At 40.0% G+C, this 21,007-nt stretch overlaps 1 protein-coding gene and 1 pseudogene across 5 annotated transcripts in view; one reads left to right on the top strand and one right to left on the bottom strand.

Moving 5' to 3' along the window:
• UBE3D (ubiquitin protein ligase E3D) overlaps window positions 1–21,007 on the top strand; it is a 240,374-nt gene that overhangs the window by 8,548 nt on the left and 210,819 nt on the right. For all 5 annotated transcript variants that reach the window (XM_023254158.2, XM_023254157.2, XM_006931866.5 and 2 more), the window contains exons 2-4: window positions 4,855–5,051; window positions 8,768–8,858; window positions 20,557–20,788. In XM_023254158.2, coding sequence (XP_023109926.1) covers window positions 4,855–5,051; window positions 8,768–8,858; window positions 20,557–20,788 — 520 coding nt within the window. The remainder of the gene's footprint in view (window positions 1–4,854; window positions 5,052–8,767; window positions 8,859–20,556; window positions 20,789–21,007) is intronic.
• On the bottom strand, window positions 3,654–4,012 carry LOC109500074 (annotated as a pseudogene).

The raw sequence follows: 21,007 nt of genomic DNA, 5'->3' as shown, positions 1-21,007 counted from the left end.
GTAGCATAGGCAGACAAAAACTCACAGTAAATGCACACCAGAACAGGGGCCTAGGTGAAGTTGTCTGACTGGGTTACTGCTTTTATAGGAATGAAGAAGGACAAATCTGAAAGGGAGTAAAAAAAAACAAAAAAAACAAAACCTTTTGTCACATGTACGGGAATCTCAAATCTTTTGCATTGCCATACCCCTGGGGAGTTTTGATATGTACTGGAAAGAGCTTCAGTGTTCAGGAAGAATAATGTATGGTTGACAAAGGATAGGAGAAATCTTCATGCTTCTGTTCTCTCAGATTTGCTGAGTGCAGTAGCCAGTTCTGACTCCCTGCTCTTGCTGATTCAGTCTGGCAAGACTGTCTCTTTATAATCAATAAAGATTACTTGTAGAGGTCCTTTGAGACTATCTGTAAATGCTCTTGTTCCTCATCAGACTTTCATTTTATTCATTCATTCATTTACATCAGTATAGACCTATGGTCTTATTCATTGGGTTACTTTTTTTGCTCCACTTATACCGGATGTGGCCAGGGGGAGTCCCTTCAAGTGGATTTCTGTCTTTTTTAATGTGCTCCTGTTATTCCTTGACTTTTTTCTTTGCACAGCAACATGTTCCAGGCTCATCTCATTCTTTTCCTGTTCCAGCCCTGGATATAGTTATTTTTTCAGGGAATGCTATTTTGTTTTGCGTTTGTTCATTTGTTTTAAAGTGGGAAATGACCTTTCGAAACCAAAATCTGAGCACAAAGTATTCTCATTACTATTGACATGTCACTCTTCCCAGGTCCTAGTGGACAAAAGTAGTGTGTATGTGACATATACGTGATGTTTATGTATGAATGGCTGTATGTGTATGCTTGTGTGTTTGTATATTATACATACATCTACACACATATACATCTGTGTTACTGTATCTACTTATATACATTGATTCCACATTATATACCATGACTCCACACTAGTATTTCTAATTCTAGTCTATGGTGGTAGGATCCATTCTGGTGTTTTCCCTTTCCCTCTGTAACTGTATTCTCCCACAGTGAGAATACTGGCTTCCATTATTCTCATGACATACATTTATTTGGTTAATTCCCTTTTATGTAACTTATCTTCTGCAGACATCCTTTGCTGCTTCCTATCCCCCACTCCTCCCCACTCAGTGTTGACATCTTCCTGGTATCTTCTTGGGCTCTGCTATGGAATGAATTTGTGTGTCCCCTCAAAATTCATGTGTTGAAACCCTAATGCCCAATATGATGGTATTAGGATATAGAACCGTGGGAGGTAATTAGGTTTAGATGAGGGCATGAGAATGGAGCTACCATGATGGGATTAGTGCCTTTATAAGAAGACACATAGAAGATGCTCCGTGCCATGTGAGGATATAATGAGGAGGCGGCCATCTGCAAGCCAGGTAGAGGGCCTGCAGCAAGAACCAAATCTGCTGGCACCTTGATCTTTTACTTCCTAGCCATCAGAACTGTAAGAAATGTGTGTTGTTTAAGCTACCCAGCCTATGGTATTTAATTATAGCAACACGAACAGTCTAAGGCAGGTTCTGAAGCCCTATACCCTGTCACAGCCACCCTCACCCCTCATCCTTAGATTTCCCCTCATCCCTCTTGAGATCTGACATCCCTATGTAGTGGCTGTCCTGGTGGATGCCCTCCTTCCTTCCTCTGCTGGGTTTCTCACATCCATCCCAGGCCACTCTGGTTCTCCGACACTTACTTAGATGCCTCCTACCTTACTTAGCCCTCTGTAATTGGCTGAATTTTTCAGGAAGGGGAAGAAGAGTGGTAAGCCAGAGATGGGATGGGGGTGAGGCCTAGAAACCCCATGATATCCCTTGAGGCACTTCTAAGTGCCAACTGCACAGTCCAGCTTAAAAATCGCTGAAGTAGCAAAATGGACAAATTGTGCATCTTTAGAGCAGTGGTCAACAAACTATGGCCCATGGGTCAAATCTAACCTATGGCCTGTTTTGGTACAGCTTATGAGCTAAGAGTGGATTTTATATTGTTTAAAGCATTGTTAAAAATAAAATACGGGGGTGCCTGGGTGGCTCAGTCGGTTAAGCGTCTGACTTCAGCTTAGGTCATGAACCCACGGTTTGTGAGTTTCAACCCTGCATCGGTCTCTGTGCTGACAGCTCAGAGCTTGGAGCCCGCTTTGGATTCTGTGTCTCCCTCTCTCTGCCCGCCCCCTCCCTCCCCCCCCCACTCTGTCTCTCTCAAAAATAAATAAACACTTAAAAAATTTTTTAAAAATACAAAGTATAATATGCAACAGAGGCCATATATGGCCCGCAAAACCTGAAATACCGTCTGGCCCTTCTAACCTCTGCTTTAGAGGATTATTATTATTATTTTCTTTTAATTATTTATTTAGAGTGAGCACTAGCGAGAGTGGGGGAAAGAGGCAGAGGGAGAGGGACAGAGAATCTTAAGCAGGCTTCATGCTCCATGCTGAGGCTAATGAAGAACTTGATTCCCTGAACCGTGAGATCAAGACCTGAGCCAAAATCAAGAGTTGGATGCTCAACCGACTGAGCCGCCCAGGCACCCTTTGAAGTTTATTTCTTGAGCATCGGTTCTTAAAACCAGACTTAAAAAAAAATTTTTTTTTTTGAACGTTTGTCTATCTTTGAGACGGAGACAGAGTGTGAGCAGGGGACGGGCAGAGAGAGAGGGAGACAGAATCCGAAGCAGGCTCCAAGCTGTCAGCACAGAGCCCAGTGCAGGGCTATATCATGACCTGAGCCCATGTCGTACACTTAACCAACGAGGTACGACACCTGGAGCCAGCCAGGTGCCTTCTCAAAATTAGACTTTTGACTCAAGAGTTTGGGAATGTATTCCCTGGAAAAGACTCAGGGTCTTAATATTCTGTATTGCCAGTTAGGTGCAGATTCATATGCTTTGAAGAGAAACTAGCCAGAAAGTAATCTTAAGGTTTTCTAAAAAGAGGCCTGATCAAGATTCATACCTCAACACAGGGTTTGATCTCTGTTCTTAGATAACACTCAAGTAGATGGCCTACCTTTTGTACTTAGGTTATACCAAGTTGATGGCCCGCCCCTGCTGTCTGCACTTAAGAGGGAGTCAGAATGCTTGACACCTCTGTTAACACTGCTAAGCATATTTTAGGTTCATATAAGGATAACTTCAATATGTCTTCATCCCCTGCCATGCTTTTGGTGCCTGGTGGACAGGGAATGTACTCTGTTTTACTCTTGGTTGCCTACTCCAAGTGATTTGTGCCTGTAGTGAATTGGATTAGCAAATCCTTTCATATCTGGTATTCATACATACATCACTAGATTGTTTTCTTAAGTGTTTTCTTCTGTATCTTTCATGTAATCCTGGTCTTATCAAAATCCTGTATATCAAATGACAATACTTTATTGTAAGTAAAATACAGCATCATTATAATGCTAGTCTCAGAAGAATATTTCACTCACTAGCCCATTCATTATTCAAATAACAGCGCTTGACCTCTGACAGTTACTGCAGCCCTCCACGTGCTTCCATAGTACTCAGTATTTACCATGAATAAGTGCAATGCAACGTAGTTGCTTTTTTTTTGACACCCAAATCTCTTTTATGAGTGGGGGTGGGGCACGAGGTGGGGTTGGGTTCAGGGCCCTCTCACTCACTAGGCCACTTGTTCCTTGGTGCTGCTTCCTGAGTCCTGCGGCTTCATCACAGCAGGCAGCCCAGGCAGGATGGGGAAGGGCTTGGGGCACAGGCCCTTAAAGGCTTCATCTGGTGCACAGGGGAGTGGGTGGAGCTGCCCAGAAGGCCAGGCCCACAGTGGGTGGGGCCTGCAGCCGTGCTGCCGGACTGGTGAAGCCACACTCCCCGTGTCTTGCCGTCACCAGAAGCTGGTCAACCGTGTACTGCTGCTTGGGCGGCTGCTTGAGGATGCGCTCGATGCGCTTCAGCTTGACCGTGGTTCAACTCCTTGGCGTCAGTGAAGATGATTGTCTTGTGGCACCAGATCATGAGGAACATGTCCCGAAGTTGGCAGGCTGTCCCCCAACCCCCTCCCGGTGCGACTCATCATCCTGGCCTGGCCTCGCCACGTGTTTTAACACTCCCTTGATCGTTCCTGTTCACTTACCTGTGTCCTACTTGGAGTAGGGGGGGTGAGGAGCAGAGAAAATATCTTGTTAATTGTTGTATTTCTGGTACCTGGCACATAATAGAACTCAAAATAGGTGTATTGAATGAATGAGTGAAAAAGTAAATGAATGTATAAACCATGATAGGGCCAAGGGATGCATAGGTGAATAAACCATAGATGAATGTGCTGCCTTGAGTTCTTTTACCAGAAATACTTTGAAGAACAAGTGCATAATGTAGGACAGGCCAGCATTAGATCGTGCTAGTTCAGAGAACCTCCATTTGGGGAAACTGGTGGGAGGAAATAAGGGCTACTAGGAGGTGGAAGGTGGACTGTGCGTGCAGGATGGCCCTGGGAGCAACCCCACGAAGGTCTAGGTGGAGTAGCTGCAGCAAGCATTAGAATAGAGAATTGGGGCTCAGAATCTTTATTAGCAATGGGGAAAAGTGCACATTTAAAAATGCATCATTATTACCATAAAAAAAGCAAGAATAAAAATATGTTCCAGAACTTTCATGTTACTGTGACTGTGAAAAGTAGTCTGACCTCGTGTAAATCTAGTATATGATGTTTTCCTTTATGATCTGTTCACTGCTATTTTGGGAGGCCAGTGACTTTAAAGCATTTATTGAAAAGGAACAGAGAGATCCTTGGCCATTTTTGTCTTGTGTATCGTGTGGTTTTCATCATTAAGAAGCAATTTTTTGTGTGTTTTATTTTTAATTACCAGGGAGCCTAAAGAAGGAGGTACGCCCATGGATATTTCTATAACACCATCATCACTCCAGGTGAAGACCCCTGCAGACTGCACAGAGCTCCGGCTTCCAGCAGAGGTCAGGCTTGTACCTTCCTCTTGCCGAGGGCTGCAGTATGTGGCTGGAGATGGGCTGCACCTGCGGCTGCAGGTGTGGGCAGAATCCAATGCCAGTAAGTGATACCAGCACTCCTGTTTTAGCACTTAGTTCTTCATTGTAAATCAAAGCTATTCTCCCTTTGAAAATTTGACCTTTTCCCAGGTGGAAAAGACTGTTCTGCAGCAGCATGGAAAGAGCTGATGGTCAGAAGGTTTCTTTGTCAGCTCTGCCAGTTATTAGGTGTGCAGTTCAACAGGCCCCTTAACCTTTCCGAAGTTTTGTTTGGGAGGGGGTTGCGGGGGTTAGTGGGTTTTTTGTCCTCCATTTAACAGATTTTATTTTTTAGAGTAGTTTTAGGTTCACAGCAAAATTAGCAGAAGGTACAGAGATTTCCTATGTAACCCCTGCCTTCTTTCTTTAATTGTAAAATTACCTACCTTGGCGAGTTGATTACCTACCTCACTGAAGATTAAATGAGAGGGCAATTGTGCAACACCTGGTTGATTTTCAAGCATTAGTATTCATCCACCCAACAAACATTGTCTTACGCTATGTGCTAGGCTTTGATCTAGGTGCTGGGATATACAGAAGTGACCACGCTCAGAAGGTCTCTGTTCTTAGGGAGCTTACATTCTCATGGGTGGGAACAGATAATGAACAAGTAAGTTACTTGGGTACAGAGAAAAGTGCTCTGGTCAAAGTAGAGCAGAATAATGGGATGGGGAGTGACTAGGGTGAAAGGTGCCCAGGGAAGACCACTTGATGCTCGACCAGGGGATGGAATGATGAAAGTGGTCTCATCCACGTAGAGACATTTCCAGATAGAGCAACACATATAAAGATTCTGAAATTGAGTTTGATGTATAATTTGATTTTGATTATTGCTATGCCTGTTATGTTTCTGATATTTTGTTACTGTCACATTCAGTCAGATGGTAGAAATGTTTCTCAGAGTAACTTATTGAATAAAATATTGGTTCATTAAATCTCTTACCATGGAAGTAAGATGCTTTAAAGGATTAAAAATGATGTAAAAAAGGGAGGGGCACCCGGGTGGCTCAGTCCATTAAGTATCTGACTCTTGATGTCAGCTCAGATCATGATCTCACAATTCAATGTGAGTTTGAGCCTGGCATCAGGCTCTGTGCTGACAGTGTGGAACCTGCTAGGGATTCTCTCTCCCTCTCTCTCTGCTCCTTGCCTGCTTGCTCATGCGTGTGCACACGCTCTCCCTCTCTCTCAAAATCAATAAATAAACTTAAAAAAAAATGATGTAAAAAGGGGAAACAGGCTGTAACAGATCTATGAGATGCTGATTATCAGGGAAGGATCATAATTGTTTCAACTGAACCCTGAGACTTTGTTCTGCCTCATCTGTGCTCAGCCTTTCATTTGAGCAGCATGGACCCTAGAGGTGGGGTCAGCAGGATTGTTTTGAAGAGCCATGTAGGTGATGTGGAGCATTCCCCTGAGTCTTGTGCTGCTCTTTCATTGGAGAGTCATTTTTGCTCAAGTCCTGGATTAATGAATAACTAGTCTGAGTTGGGCAGAGTTGGTTTTAGGAATACGGGGTTGGAAAATGAAATGTCATGGAGCTCAAGTGACATATCCAAATGCTAAGAATGACTCTTGTAATAACCATGGAAAGAAGAATGGGGTCACCAAGATGGGAAATAGACTAATAATGGAAACTGGGGGAAGGCAGGCATGAAAGCCACACTGGGGTATTTTCCGGTCTTCTGCTAGTTTTCTGGATTTGTGATTTTAGATCCCACACTGGGGAGGTAGGGAGGCCTTCTGGAGACGGGGTTGGTTTGTTGCCTACTCATCTTCTGTAATAGTTGATAAATAGCAAAACTTGAACTAATAGAAAAAATTTGAATCAGCAAGCATTGTTGTTTCATTTTAGTTGTAGAACAGAAGAAATTGCTGTGTGTTGGTCTGCATATTGTTTGCATTCCATTGGTCTCCTGTTCCTTTACATTTTTAAAACATTTTACTCAAATATCTGAAAAGGGAGACTTTCAAAGACCTGTTCGGTAGTGTATAAAAGGGTATGCAAAATAGATCTCAGTACTTAATAGCTTTGGTGCTTTCCACATAATAGGTGGTGAATAAATATTTGCTGGATGAATAAATATCAGATAGATACATACTGATGTTAATTTGAGTCAAAATGTAGTGTAGGAAGTGACTTTTGACATTTTTAGCATTTAGTTGTGTTTTGAGGTTCTTAAAAAGTTGACTTTTCAACTATAAACGTTCTTTTAAGGACTATAGTAAACACATTATGGTATTCTGACTGGAACATAAGTCAGATCATGACCTTTGACAGGGAACTGGCTACAGTAAAATCTGATACAGCACAAGCATTAGATTCATCCCCAGGTGGCAGTGCTCTCCCAGGATGCCACTCTGTCAGGAAGTTCTGACTTGAACGTGAGCCAGTGGATCCTGCTGGGTGACCAGCAGGGGGGAGTGTTTCACTGAAAATTTGTTTATTCGTTCTGAAAAGAATATTTTGAAAGAATGTTTTGAATGACTTACCCAGGTCTACTTATTATCTACTCAAAATTAAAGAATACTGTTTACTTCACTTTACTGCTACAGGGATTGGTGGACACCCCTAGAAATTAAAAGGATGACTTTTTAATTGTCAAGGCTTAAACTTTCTTGCATCAGTTTTTAAAATCTTAACATACCTACGAAGTAACATAAACCAAGTTTACATTGCTTGATTTTAATGTGTATGACTTCATTTCATTAAAAAAATTTTTTTTATAGACAAGTATTTTTGTGTGTGGGTTTTTGGTTTTTGTTTTTGGAGATGAAAGTTTCCTTTCTTCGTGAGTTAAAGAATGGAAGCCAAGGGAATGCTGTGCTTTACATAATGTGAGAAATGTACATTTTTCCACAGCTTTAACCAGGAGTTGAGTTTTGCTTTTGAAAGATTGAGTTCTTCTTAGGAGCCATTCTATTCCCAGGAACCTGTCCAATAGAGACCGGTTTCAAGATTCTTTTTGTATGCATTGGTAATAGGCCAGAGTTGACATAGACCTTGTTTAAATCAAATTAAACTTAAATTTGAGAGACAGAGCCAGCAGTCATGGTGATGAAAAACTATACCTAAAACAGCAGAGGAAAGCTGAGGATGGTGAAGCTTCTTGTAGTTAGTTTGATGTGAAAGAAATTGCTACTTTTCTCTCATCCTTAGTGTCGCTATTTATGGAATGAGTGAGATAACTCAATGGTATGTTACATGGATCATCTAGGGAGATACCTAGCTCTGAGACACTTGGCAAAATCTTGTGGTATTTTTAAAAAATTTTTTAAAGATTTATTTATTTATTTATTTATTTATTTATTTATTTATTTATTTATTTAGAGGGAGAGAGGAGAGAGAGAGAGAGAGCATGAGGGGGTAGGGGCAGAGAGAGTGGGTGAAAGAGAAAACTCCAAGCAGGCTTCACACTTTGAGTGCAGAGCTGTATGCAGGGCTTGAACTTACAAACCGTGTTCATGACCTGAACCGAAATCAAGAATCGGACGCTTAACCGACTGAGCCCCCAGGTGCCCCAGCAAAAATCTTGTTTTTGAGAACACTTCACAATATTTGCTTCTGGTTGAGTCATCAGATAATGCTAATTAAATGTGTACTTCTGGGTAGATCGTAAACAGTGTTTATTGATCATAATTTATTGTGGCTGTTAAACTCTTTAAGTATGTTAATATATTTGTCCCAAACCTCTAAGATTTGCTATTTCATTGATTTTTTTTTTTTTTTTTTAGAACTGATTTCCATGTTTAATCAAAGCTCACAAGCCCGAGAATGCTGTACATTTTATTGCCAGTCCTGTGGTGAAGTCGTAATAAGGGACAGGTAAGGAATTTATTTAACACTGATTAATTCTGTGCCTGGCAATGGTTTTCTTTTTCTTCTATCAGAATTTTTGAAGTAATTGCCAGGGGAGAAGTATATGGCCTTAAAATGAGAGCCAGCTTAATGTCACTTTGAACAAAATCAACCATTAAGCTCTCCAGCAATCATAGAGCAGTTAGGTCTTCTAAAAGGGGACAAAGGGGAACATGGCATGCTGGCTTTGAGGGAGGAAGGCTTATCTTGGTGGAAGCCTGTGTAGATCACTGAAGCGTGTGTCTTCTGAAAAGGGACATGGACTCTGTTGCATATTTTATCCATCATGTTGGTGAATGAGGTTTTCTCCACATTAAATGAATTTTCTAAATCACAGAGGATCGTGCAACACAGCTTTTTATTGAGCTATTTCTATTAGTGCCTTTCTAAACTCCATGTCCTATTTCCCCATTTATTAAAACAGAGCTTATGGAGCACAAATTAACCTTTTCTTGATGATTAAGTTAATCTTGTAACCTCTTCTTGCAGTGTGCTGTGGTTACTCTATTGAGGTGGGAAGGGCTCTTTGCTATATTCTTTCTATTCCCAAGGTGTCTCTTTTCCTTATTTTTTCCCATCTTCTCCCGTTCTTTTGTCAACCTTCTTGTTACCTTGGCACAAACCATTTCCCCCGAATTTTCAGCTTCTAATCATTCATTGGTTGGAAAGACAGATAAAACTGTTAATATCTTTAACAATATTTAAAGAAAGAAGTTAGATTTCTTTGTTAGATGTGTTTCCTGTGAGACAGGTGCCTGAGACTTAGATGTGAATGGCTCCTTGTCTGCATCTGAAACCTGCTCCTCTTTCAGTGTTCCTTGCCTCAATGAATGCCGGACCTCTACCTGCATAGAGCTACTCTCTCCCCTGGAATGCTCCACACACCTCTCTCTCCCTCTGGTTAGCGCCTACCTAAATTCATCCGACAGGGCTCAATTGCCGGGAGCCCTCCCTGAACCCTGGGTTGGTTTATGTGCTCGTCCAAAGTTTATGTGCTCCGCTAAGGGTAGTGTCTAGTGGTATAGAGTCAGAAGCCAGACTATCTGGTTTGCATCCACTATTTATTAGCTGTGACTCTGGGCAAGTTACTTAACCACTCCGTGCCTCAAGTTCCTTATTACAAAAATATAAATGATAATAGGAGCTACCTCATAGGGTTGTTGGGAGCATCAAATAAATTTAAGTGTTTATAGCAGTGCCTTGGCACATGGTAGGCATTCAGTATATGATGGTTACTGCTGTAAATCATTATTCTTATCATCATCCCTAGCATCATCAGCATCAGCCCCAGGATCAGGCCACAGTGCCTGAAAAATAGTGCACTCTCAATAAATTCTTCCTGGGTTGAATTGAATAAACAGTGGGGTGTTTATTTTGGCTTTCCACCAGCCTCTCTTGCTTACTTTCTGATTCCTGGCAGTGTCCCAGGTAGATGAGATCATGGAAAGTTACCCTAATACAAGTGGGGGGATTGTGAATGGAGCACCTCTGAATGATTATCTTGGGTAAGAAATGAAGTGACTAAATCTGCAGAAGAGAGGAGAATGTCCTTGCTCAGATGTCCTGCAGGCTGAAGTTGCTGCCGAATGTGTACTTCGTGACAGACCCACTGTAGCCTGACGTGTCCAAAGGATTCCAGTTTATGTTGTAGTTGAACCTTGAAACTTTTCCTTCTCTCAGTCTGTTTCAGGCTTTGGATTAATTCTCACATAAAGTTTCTGAAACGGGCCTGGCTATCCAACATTGAGGTGACCTAGAAGTTACAGGAGGAGCAGGTTAAATTCAGTGTAACACTATTTCCTGGTACCGCTCACCATAAAAGATAGGCTCATTCGTTATTGGCTGATATTTGTGTTTCATTGGAAAAGGATGATGATATAAAAAATTGTTAACCTGCAGCAAGTTTTCCTATTCAGGAGCTGTATCTTCTGTTGTGTGTCAATTCTTTTTATAATCATGGAATTGAGAACCAGAAGGGGCTTCCAGGTGAACACAGAGGGACAGTTTCACTCTCCCTAATGCTGACTGTCTGGAAGGCCATTTGATGTAAAGCAGAAGTAGGAGATGGGACCTTGGGTTTGAACTCCAGCTTCACCACTTAGTAGCTGGGAAACCTTGTCCACATCACCTCAGCTTCTTCTTGAGTAGACATAATGAGTTTTCTTAAATAGCTATGTCAAGAGACAGAATCTTAGTGACAGAGAAGATTTAGGAGCTTGTTTGGGCCTAACTCCCAGTCTAAATGGGTACTCTTATTTGCCTTCTTCCTCTTTGTAAAAATTCAAATCTGACCTGTCACTTCCCTGCTTAGAATTCTGTAATGCTTCCTACCCATTTCTGTTTCTTCTTAAGTAGACATTATAAGGCCTATTTTCTGAACTTGTCAGAAGAGTTAAAGGCTGAAATATATGTAATAGTAAAAGCTCGACAAGCTCTTTTTAATTGTTTTTACAGACTCCTTCCACCACCACCCCCTTTCCATATTGGTCTTATTAGAGAACTAGCAAGTTATCTAGTTTACTGTTTCAAATCCTTTTGATTCAGGACTGTGTTTTTTAGATGTGCCAGGGAAATGACCCTCCTTTCTCCCTTTTTCTTTCTGAGAAGATAAACATGCACTTACCTGAAAGTCTTTTCCTATCTCACCTGTGCGCCTGGCATGTGTGTGCCTCTGGAACAATGCAGAGAACTCATTAGTAGGTGATTCAAGACTTTGCTTACATTTCACTCTTAGGCAGCATGCCCCATGACTGTTGGAAAAACAAGTATCATCCAGTATCAGCACAAGGATTTCATGTTGACTTTTTACATTAAACCCAGTGGTCTTTTCATTTCTCCCTCAGTTTCCTGTTTCATGCAGGTAGTAAGGATATCTTTTGTGCTTGTTAAATAGAAAACAAAATGAAGTGTATTTCAAAAAAGGCTTGTATGTTCCATAATCAAAGTCAACTAATTGTAAGCATCTTTTCCAGGAGGGCTTGGATAGGTGTGATAGGGCAAGGATAATCAACCTTGGGATGGGTTGATTTATCTGTACTGGGAAATCCTCTAATGAGAGGATCTGCTTACTGGCTAGCCTTATTATATGGGAATAAGACCCTTTCGTTTTCTAGGCCTCAGTTTTCTCACCTGTAAAATAGGAAGTTGGATTAGGTACATCTGTAGGAGCCCTACCAGCAGAAAATTCTGTGATTAGTAAACCTCATAAAGTTATACCTTGGGTTCTGTGATTGATGATTATTTGGGTAATGCAAGACTAATCCTTGTTCCTTTTTTTTTGTTTGTTTTTTTGGCTTGTTTGTTTGTTTTTAATGAAAAAGGTTCTTGTTAAGCAAATTATAGAAATAAGATGCAAAGGACTATTTAATCTATTCACACTCATTAATGGCTTTTAAAACTTAATAGCACCGAGATGCATGAAATCTGCTAATGATAGCAGTCCTTTTTCTTAGTTTAGGAATACATGATCTTAACCATTTGTTTTGGTTATTTGAAACAAATAATGCCTATTTTTTTTACCATAAAATTCACCAATATACATTTTTTACAAGTTCAGAGTTTTTGTATAAAATTGTCTAAACAGGGGTGCGTGGGTGGCATAGTTGGTTAAACGTCCGACTTCGGCTCAGGTTATGATCTCACAGTTCGTGAGTTCGAGCCCTGTGTTGGGCTCTGTGCTGACAGCTCAGAGCCTGGAGCCTGCTTCAGATTCTGTGTCTCCTTCTCTGTCTCTGCCACTCCCCCACTCATACTCTCTCTCTCACTCTCAAAAATAAATAAACATTTAAAAAAGTTAAAAAGAAAAATTGCACATATACAGTTTATGATTACACTCTTGAGACCAATTGGCCCTAATATCAAGTAACAATAATAACAAAATTTACTTTTTTGTGAGTAGTGTCAGAAACAACTAAATGGTTATTGTGTTTGGGATTTGTTGTGTCTCCTAGAAATAAATTCATGCCAGACTTGATTTAAATCAGACTTTCAAACAAAAGCCTTTTGATTTTCAGTCCATTTGAGAGGTCTTCTAAGGTCTCTGGACAGGCCCTCCTCATTTCACCTGCACCAGCAGAGCGGGATGTCAGCCGGCAGCCAGGGAGGCCATGGAAACTAGAAGAAACAAGTAGAATGGACTTTATGGAAACATAAGAGATGTCATAATATCCAACCAGGTCCGCTTGACAGACCAGCTATAATTGTATTCTGAAAATAACTACTCTGAGTACAGTCACTTTTCTATGAAAGAGAACAAAGAGGTGAAAGAAGTGTACAGGTACAAATTGGATTGTTGGTAACACTATACACATTTATGGGAAAAAATGGTTGTACTTTTATGGGTCTGGTTATACCAAGTCCATAATGGTGATCAAATGCTAAGTTTGGCTCATAGGATTGTCATCTACCAGTTGGATAATACCAGCTGAATTTTTCTAGGTTCTGGCAGCCATATTTTGAGCTTTAGATACTTGATGTTGTTCTTTATTATTATTTTTTAGTTTTTTTAAATGTTTATTTTTGAGAGAGAGAGAGACAGAGTGCAAGTGGGGGAGGGGCAGAGAGAGAGGGAAACACAGAATCTGAAGCAGGCACCAGGCTCCGAGCTGTCAGCACCAAGCCTGATGCGGGGTTCGAACTTACAAACTGTGACATCATGACCTGAGCAGAAGTTCAACGCTTAACCCAACTGAGCCACCCAGGCGCCCCACTTGATATTCTTAAAATTCTTAATGTCTACTTGGTTATAATCCAGTCTGTAAAAGCTCTATGTTGTTACCATTGTTATTATCACTGATTAATGATTGATTTTAAAGCTAAAGGGTATTGGGGCACCTGGGTGGCTCAGTCCGTTAAGTGTCCTGCTTCACCTCAGGTCATGATCTCAGTTTGTGGGTTTGAGCCCTGCATTGGGCTCTCTGCTGTCAGCACAGAGTCCTCTCCCGACCCTTTGTCTCCCTCTCTCTGCCCCTCCCCTGCTCATTCTCTCGCTCTTAAAAATAAACATTTAAAAAAAAAGTTTTTTTTATGTTAAAGGGCATTGCATTTTCTTGTCTACATGTTTAAGTTTTTTTTTTCTACATGTTTAAGTTTTAAATAAACATCAATCAGTAGCATTGATTAAAATTGTGTATTTTATTTTGCCCTAAAGCTTGTGGGTAAGATGCATTAAAAATAACTAGCAAATTTTAATTCATTATAAACATGTGTTCATGTTATTTTAAGCTGAGAGAAAAATCAAGAAATTATTTCACTCTTTTTCTGAGCTTCATCACATTTTTACCTAAACAGTGCTTTGAAAAAAAAATGGTATTTTATTTTGAAAGTTCTCTTGGGAAATAGATCATATCAAAGTTTCAGGGTTTTCGGTAGATATAGTTTCAGTAGAGCTGTGATTATAATACATGTTTTGTTCTTAAAGGTTTTATGTTTTCCAAAACATCAAAAAAATTATTTCCGTTGTAAAAATACTTTTATCTTTGTAATGACTTGTGAATTAGGCACTTTCTTGCTCCTGATGCCTTAGGTAGATAGTTACGGGATATATTATAGCTCTTATTCACTGTTATATGGGGTCAAGTTAAGTTTGAAATATCACATTTTGTGCTAATGTGCATCAGCTCTCCCAGTTCTCTGTAAATGTTGGTGCAGTGTCATTTCTGTGATCACGCATGAGATTTTTACATTGCTGTCTTTTGCACTATACTGAGGATCTGCTTATTGGCACTACATGCAAAATGTCAAGAGACAAAGAATCTTAGTGATAGAGAAGATTTAGGCCTGCTTCCCACTCTAAACAGGTACTCTTATTTGCCTCTTCTTTGTAAAAATTAAAATCTGACCTATCACCTTTCCACTTAAAATGCTGTAATGGTTCCCACCTATCTGTAGAAACAAATGCCTACCCCTTAGATTGGCATGTAACACCCAGCACAGTTTGACACCATCCCATCTCCCCCGTCTCCTTTACTGATGTTCTACATTGTCAGGGGAGGGATTATATTCCAAAGGAAAGAGTTCAGTTTTGGAGCCAGGAAGACCTGAGTTAAGATCCTGCCTTCATTCATCACCTCTGGCTCTGTGAACTTAAACAGATTATTTAATGTTTCTGAGCCTATCTTTCCTCCTCTGTAACGGGAATGGAAATTGTCACTTCACAAAGTTGAAGTAAGCATTAAGTAGAATAAGGTGTGTGCAGTGCCCACCAGAGGTCTTCTGAAATTCAGTTAAATATACAGACCCACAATACTACCACAGGCCACATTTCTTGCCAGCTTGCCAGCAGGGCAGCCTCGGGAGGAGTTCCTCTCAGCAGGGGTCCTACAGTAGTTGCAGGGAGTGACAGCTCACATACCCATCTGGAGACTCTTGTCTCCCCATGTGACACAGTTCCAGGTACAAAGCTCAAGGTCCACAATCAAGCAGGTGCAGGAGCTACCCTGAGAAGAAGCCTCATGACCTAAGCAGCCAATATATCTTGTAATGCTTTTTGCATAATTTCTAGAGTTTCTTGCAAAGGACTGCATTCAGGGAAGTCGAAAGCATGGCACCCTCATCAGACATTTACAGCTCATTCATACTTCCTTTCAGTCCAGATGCAATTTACCAGTCAGGGGTCATTTTTACCACAAGCAGTGTTGCCTAGCAATATAATTGATGCCTACCATCTACCTAGTTTCCAGGGTAGCAGAACTAGGTGGTTAAACTAAACATTAGATTCTCAAGTAGCAAGGGAAAAGTTTTGTTAACCCTTTTGTCCCAATATGCAACAGACCCAACCAGGGGCCTCACATGTTATAGTTATCAAAATATGCTTGTTCATTCCTTTAACAAGTATTTAAGAACTTATGCTATGAGTCAGGCACTGTGCCAGACACTAGGAAGACAGAAGTTAAGGAGATACGGTGCTCATCTTTATATTGTTAACTCCACCTGTGATGATGCGCTTAATTCCTTTAATTGTCTGAAGAACTACTTATCCTTCAAAGGTCAGCTCAGATATCATCTCCTCTCTGAAATCCATGTACACTTTACTACCCTAGGACTTTGTATTTATTGTCCTGAATTTGTGGGTTGGTTTTATGAATCCACGAATCCCCTAAAGTAATATGCAGATTTTGTGTGCATGTGGGAATATGAGTTTGAAGAAAGGACAAAAGCTTTCGTTAAATTTTCAGAGGAGTCTAAACTGTCCTCTCTCCCAACCCCATTTAGAATTTAGAACCATTACTTTTATATAAGCATTAATCATATTTTATAAAGCTTTATTATCATTTGTTTATAGTCTGTATCTCCTACTAGCCCATAAGTACCCTGAGAGAAGGAACTGTGCATATGAATATTTTGTGTCAACAGAGTGCTTGCTTCATAGAAGGCTTTTAAAAAACATATGTTGAAAAAATTGCTTATTAACCTTAATAGACTCAGCAGCTTGAGTGATGCTTCTAATGTACATTTCCTAATTTGAAAGGGAAAGTTCTTCCTTATGTTAAAGTAAAATCAACCTTTCTTGTTCCTAGCTTTGTCCTCTAGACTTCTACATTAAACGTCTACCCTCTTCCATATCGTAATTACCTTTTTTTAAAAAGATTGACACATTTTAATATGTTTTATTTTATTTTTTTTTTAATTTTTTTAAAAAAATATTTATTTATTTTTGAGACAGGGAGAGACAGAGCATGAATGGGGGAGGGTCTGAGAGAGAGGGAGACACAGAATCCGAAACAGGCTCCAGGCTCCGAGCTGTCAGCACAGAGCCTGACGTGGGGCTTGAACTCACGGACCGCGAGATCATGACCTGAGCCGAAGTCGGATGCTTAACCGACTGAGCCACCCAGGTGCCCCACATTTTAATATATTTTAATTTTATATTGATACAAAAGCAGTAAGGAAGAGATTGAGAAGAATGATTATTAAACAGTAATAGAGTGAACCACTTTTATACTTACAAGCCCCCCTCCCCCCATCACTGATCAAATAACAGACCAGTCCATGATTCCACTTGCTGGTGGTATTCCCGGTTGAATGTTTGAGGGTTCCCTGCGGTTTGTTGTTGCTGGTGGATCCACAACTACTGGGCAGAGTCCCGTGGTGGATTGGAGCAGTGGAGCAGCTGTCAACCTTTGTGGATCTTAGCTTTGTGCTGGTACTTGAGAAGCCGGGTGAGGTGGTGATAGAGCTGCTGCCCAGCGGCCTGTGTCCACAATTCACTTTCCACAGACTCCAGTGGGAGAAAGTGATGTGTTCACCTATCATTTTCTTACTGGTGGGTCTTAACATACAATGTAATATTAGTTGCAAGGGTATCACTTAGTGGTTTAGCACTTCCGTATAACACCTGGTGCTCATCACGACAAGTGCACTCCTTAACCCCCATCACTTCTTTAACCTCCCCCCACTTCTGGTAATCATCAGTTCTGTAGTTAAAAGTCTTTTTATGAGACTCATTTGAGGAGATCAAAGAAAAAGGGTTACATGGGGGAAATCATTAAAAAACAATACATTTGTGTCTTAAATATTTTAACTTAAAACATGCAAATATACATTAATTTACTAATATTTTACTATGGAACCAATATATTCTTGTTAAACATGACTCCACTATTGTCTAGCTTTTTTCACTGTTAACATGTTATCCAAGATTCATCATCTACAATTTTCAGTTTCTTAAAATTTTTTTTAATGTTTATTTATTTTTGAGAGAGAAAGAGAGCATGAATGGGGCAGGGGCAGAGACAGAGAGGGAGACACAGAATGCGAAGCAAGCTCCAGGCTTTGAGCTGTCAGCACAGAGCCCATTGTGGGGCTCGAACTCATGAGCCGTGAGATAGTGACCTGAGCCGAAGTTGGACGCTTAAGCAGTTGAGCCACCCAGGCGCCCCTCCAGTTTATGTTTCTTTAGAGTAGAATGAGTCATTCGACACTTTTAAAACCTTGGGATTATAGAATTTTTCTAGAATTTTACTCTTTCTCTCTGTCTCCAATGTTCTATAGTTATATCTTCTCACCACTTATTGGGGTTTTGTTTGTTTTGTTTTGTGTGTGTGTGTGTGTGTGTGTTTTTTACAACTGGCTTTCATTTAGTCTGAAATTTTTTGTTTTCAGAGGAATAGCAATTCGTATTTCCTTGGTTTATATACTATTTAATTAAATTAGATAACTAAAACAACATATAAGTATCATAAATAGGTCTGTGATCAAATACAATTGATTCTTAATGAGCATGTGTTTCTGCTGATAGAAGCAGAGGTGTGCATGTATTGAGACTGCTTAAGCATTTGCACTGCTTGTGGGCATTAAGAAGACCACAAGCATGTTTCTGTTCTGTTTTTCTCAGGATTACTTATTTGCAAGTTTCTTCATCATCCCGCCCACATTTCTTCTCCTCTTAGACCACTGATCTTCCTAACTTAGAATAGAAGTAAACCATGTTTGGCTTTTCTTCTGGTAACTTCTGACGTATCTATTGTTGTCCAGGAGAAAAACAAAACTATCAAAAAAGAAAAAAAGCAGTAGCAAATATAAGGGCCTAATTAAGCATAAGGGTGTTTTAAGCATAAAAAATAGTAGCAACGTGGAACTCAATTTCTCTCCCTTTGAGTGTGGCCTAGACCTAGTGACTCACTTCCAAGGAGTAGAGTATGCAAAGGGAGAAACATAGCCTTTTTACTGGAGAAACCTAGTAGATACCACACTGGCCAAGTGTTCAAGTTGAACAGCACCAGTGATAAGTCATATTGATAGAGTGTACCCTCTGGTAAGATGTACTGAGAGACGCACTTCACTTCTGTGGTATTCTTCCCCAAATCCATAACCCCAGCCTAATTTTGAGAAAATATCAGACAAACTTAAATTGAGAGATAATCTGTAGAACACCAGACCAGTGCTCTTCAAAAATGTCAAGGTCCTGAAAAATAAGGAAAGACTAAGAAAATGTAACAGACTAAACAAGACTGGGGAAACATGATGATTAAGTGCAGTGTGTTATCTTCAATTGGATCCTAGAACAAAGGGAAAAAGGATATTAGTGGAAAATCTTGGGGAATCCAGATAAAGTCTGTAGTTTTGACAAATCTTCCATGGTTATAAAAGATGTTAACCTTAGAGAAAGCTGGGTGGAGTGTATGTGAGTACTAGTGGTACTGTTTTTGTAACTTTTCTGTAAGTTTAAATTTACTCCCAAATAAGTTTATTAAAAAATAGTAATGGGAGAAATCACAAAAGAAAGGGTTAGGTGATTTGAAATCTAAGACAAATAAACCAAATTAAAAGGCAGTAACACTGGGACACCTGGGTGGCTCAGTCAGTTTGAGCGACTGACTCTTGATTATAGCTCAGGTCATGATCTCATGGTTCATGAGACTGAGCCCTTTGTTGGGCTCTGTGCTGACAGCTTGGAACCTGCTTGGTATTCTCTCTCTCTCTCCCTTTAACTCTGCCCCTCTCACTTGTATGAGTGTATGTGCTTGCTCTCTCTCAAAATAAATAAACTTAAAAAAAAGGCAATAACACTGAAAAAGTAATTTGTCACAGATGATAGATAAAAGGCTAATATTCTTAAAATAGAATATACTCTTATCTTTCCTATAAAAATTTTTAAATGTTTATTTTGAGAGAGAGAGAGAGAGTGCCAGCTGGGGAGGGCCAGGGAGAGAGGGAGAGACAGGATCCCAAGCAGGCTTCACACTATCAGTGCAGAGTCTGAGGTGAAGCTTGAACTCAAGAACTTTGAGATCAGGACCCGAGCTGAAATCAAGTGACCGACACTTAATGGACTGAACTCCCCAGGCACCCCAAGATAGAATATACTTTTAAAAATTAGTAGAAACATACTAATACCTCGTTGGAAAATAGCCATTGATCACAAATCACAGAAGAAACACACTGGTCAATAAATACGACAGCCAGTTCAATCTCACTAGCAATTAAGAGTTGCTAATTGAGAACAGTATTGAGAACATTTTCACCCATTACATGGAAAAGTGATAGTATTCAATGCTGAAGAAGGTAAGTAGAAGAATTATAGATTGATACAGCCTTTCTGAAAAGCAGTTTGCCGATATGTATTGGGTTTTAAAATATGTATATAATTTGTGATTGTAATCACACTTGTAAGATTTTTTTCCCAAGGAAATAATCATATATTATACAAATTTTCTAATAAGAATGTTCATCACAAGGTTGTGATACTGAAAAGCTTGAAACCTAAATATCTATACCAGTGGGGGAAATGATCTAAAAGTTTTGGCATACTTATAGAATAGAATGGAGGCATTAAGAGTCATCATATAACTAAAAAAAAAAAAAAAAAAAAAAGAGAGAGTAAAAATAAAAGTAAGATACAGTTTGTGTATATCTTCTGCTCCTGGGCTGTGTACATGTGTACTGCAGTGGTTTCTTGAGAGGATTGCAAGGAAATATCCTGTCATTTGCAAAGTAGTTACTTGTCTTTGGCTGGGAAGGAAAGGATGATTTTCATTTTCTTTATACCTTTACACATTTTCAAACTGTCTATAGTGAGTATATGTTACTTTTGTAATTGAGGGGAAAATTTTTCATTACAGACAATGTGATTAATGAGTGTCTTTCATCTTTCATGCTGGTTTAATTTAAAAATGCTAGATTTCCATTTTGTTCTGTAAAAAATTGTTTCTCCTCTTTCCACTAGGAAGCTCCTCAGGGTGCTCCCATTGCCGAGTGAGAACTGGGGAGCTCTAGTTGGAGAATGGTGTTGTCATCCTGACCCCTTTGCTAATAAGCCACTTCATCCACAAGAGAATGACTGTTTTATTGGAGACTCTTTCTTCTTGGTGAATTTAAGAAGTGATTTATGGCAGCCAAGACCTGAACTAGCCCCAGTGGAGACACACTGTCTTTCTTCTGAGAACCATTTTAAATTGGTAAAATATCTTTTCAAAATAAATGCTAATTTAGAGGTTGGCTTAGAAACTGGTTTCTCCGATCTTTTCTTAATTAAAGCACGCTACACAGACTGTTCTAAGGACCAAAATCCATTATTTTCAAGTTCCTCTATTCTCCAGCTCTGCTCTATTGATATAGGAAGAGCATATGGCTTTAGACCAAAACAGCTTACAGGGTCTGGAGGAAGAAGGAAAGAG

This window comes from Felis catus, chromosome B2 (assembly GCF_018350175.1).
Source record: "Felis catus isolate Fca126 chromosome B2, F.catus_Fca126_mat1.0, whole genome shotgun sequence".
NCBI classification, from domain to species: Eukaryota; Metazoa; Chordata; class Mammalia; order Carnivora; family Felidae; genus Felis; species Felis catus.
This window is presented reverse-complemented; position numbering and strand designations above follow the sequence as displayed.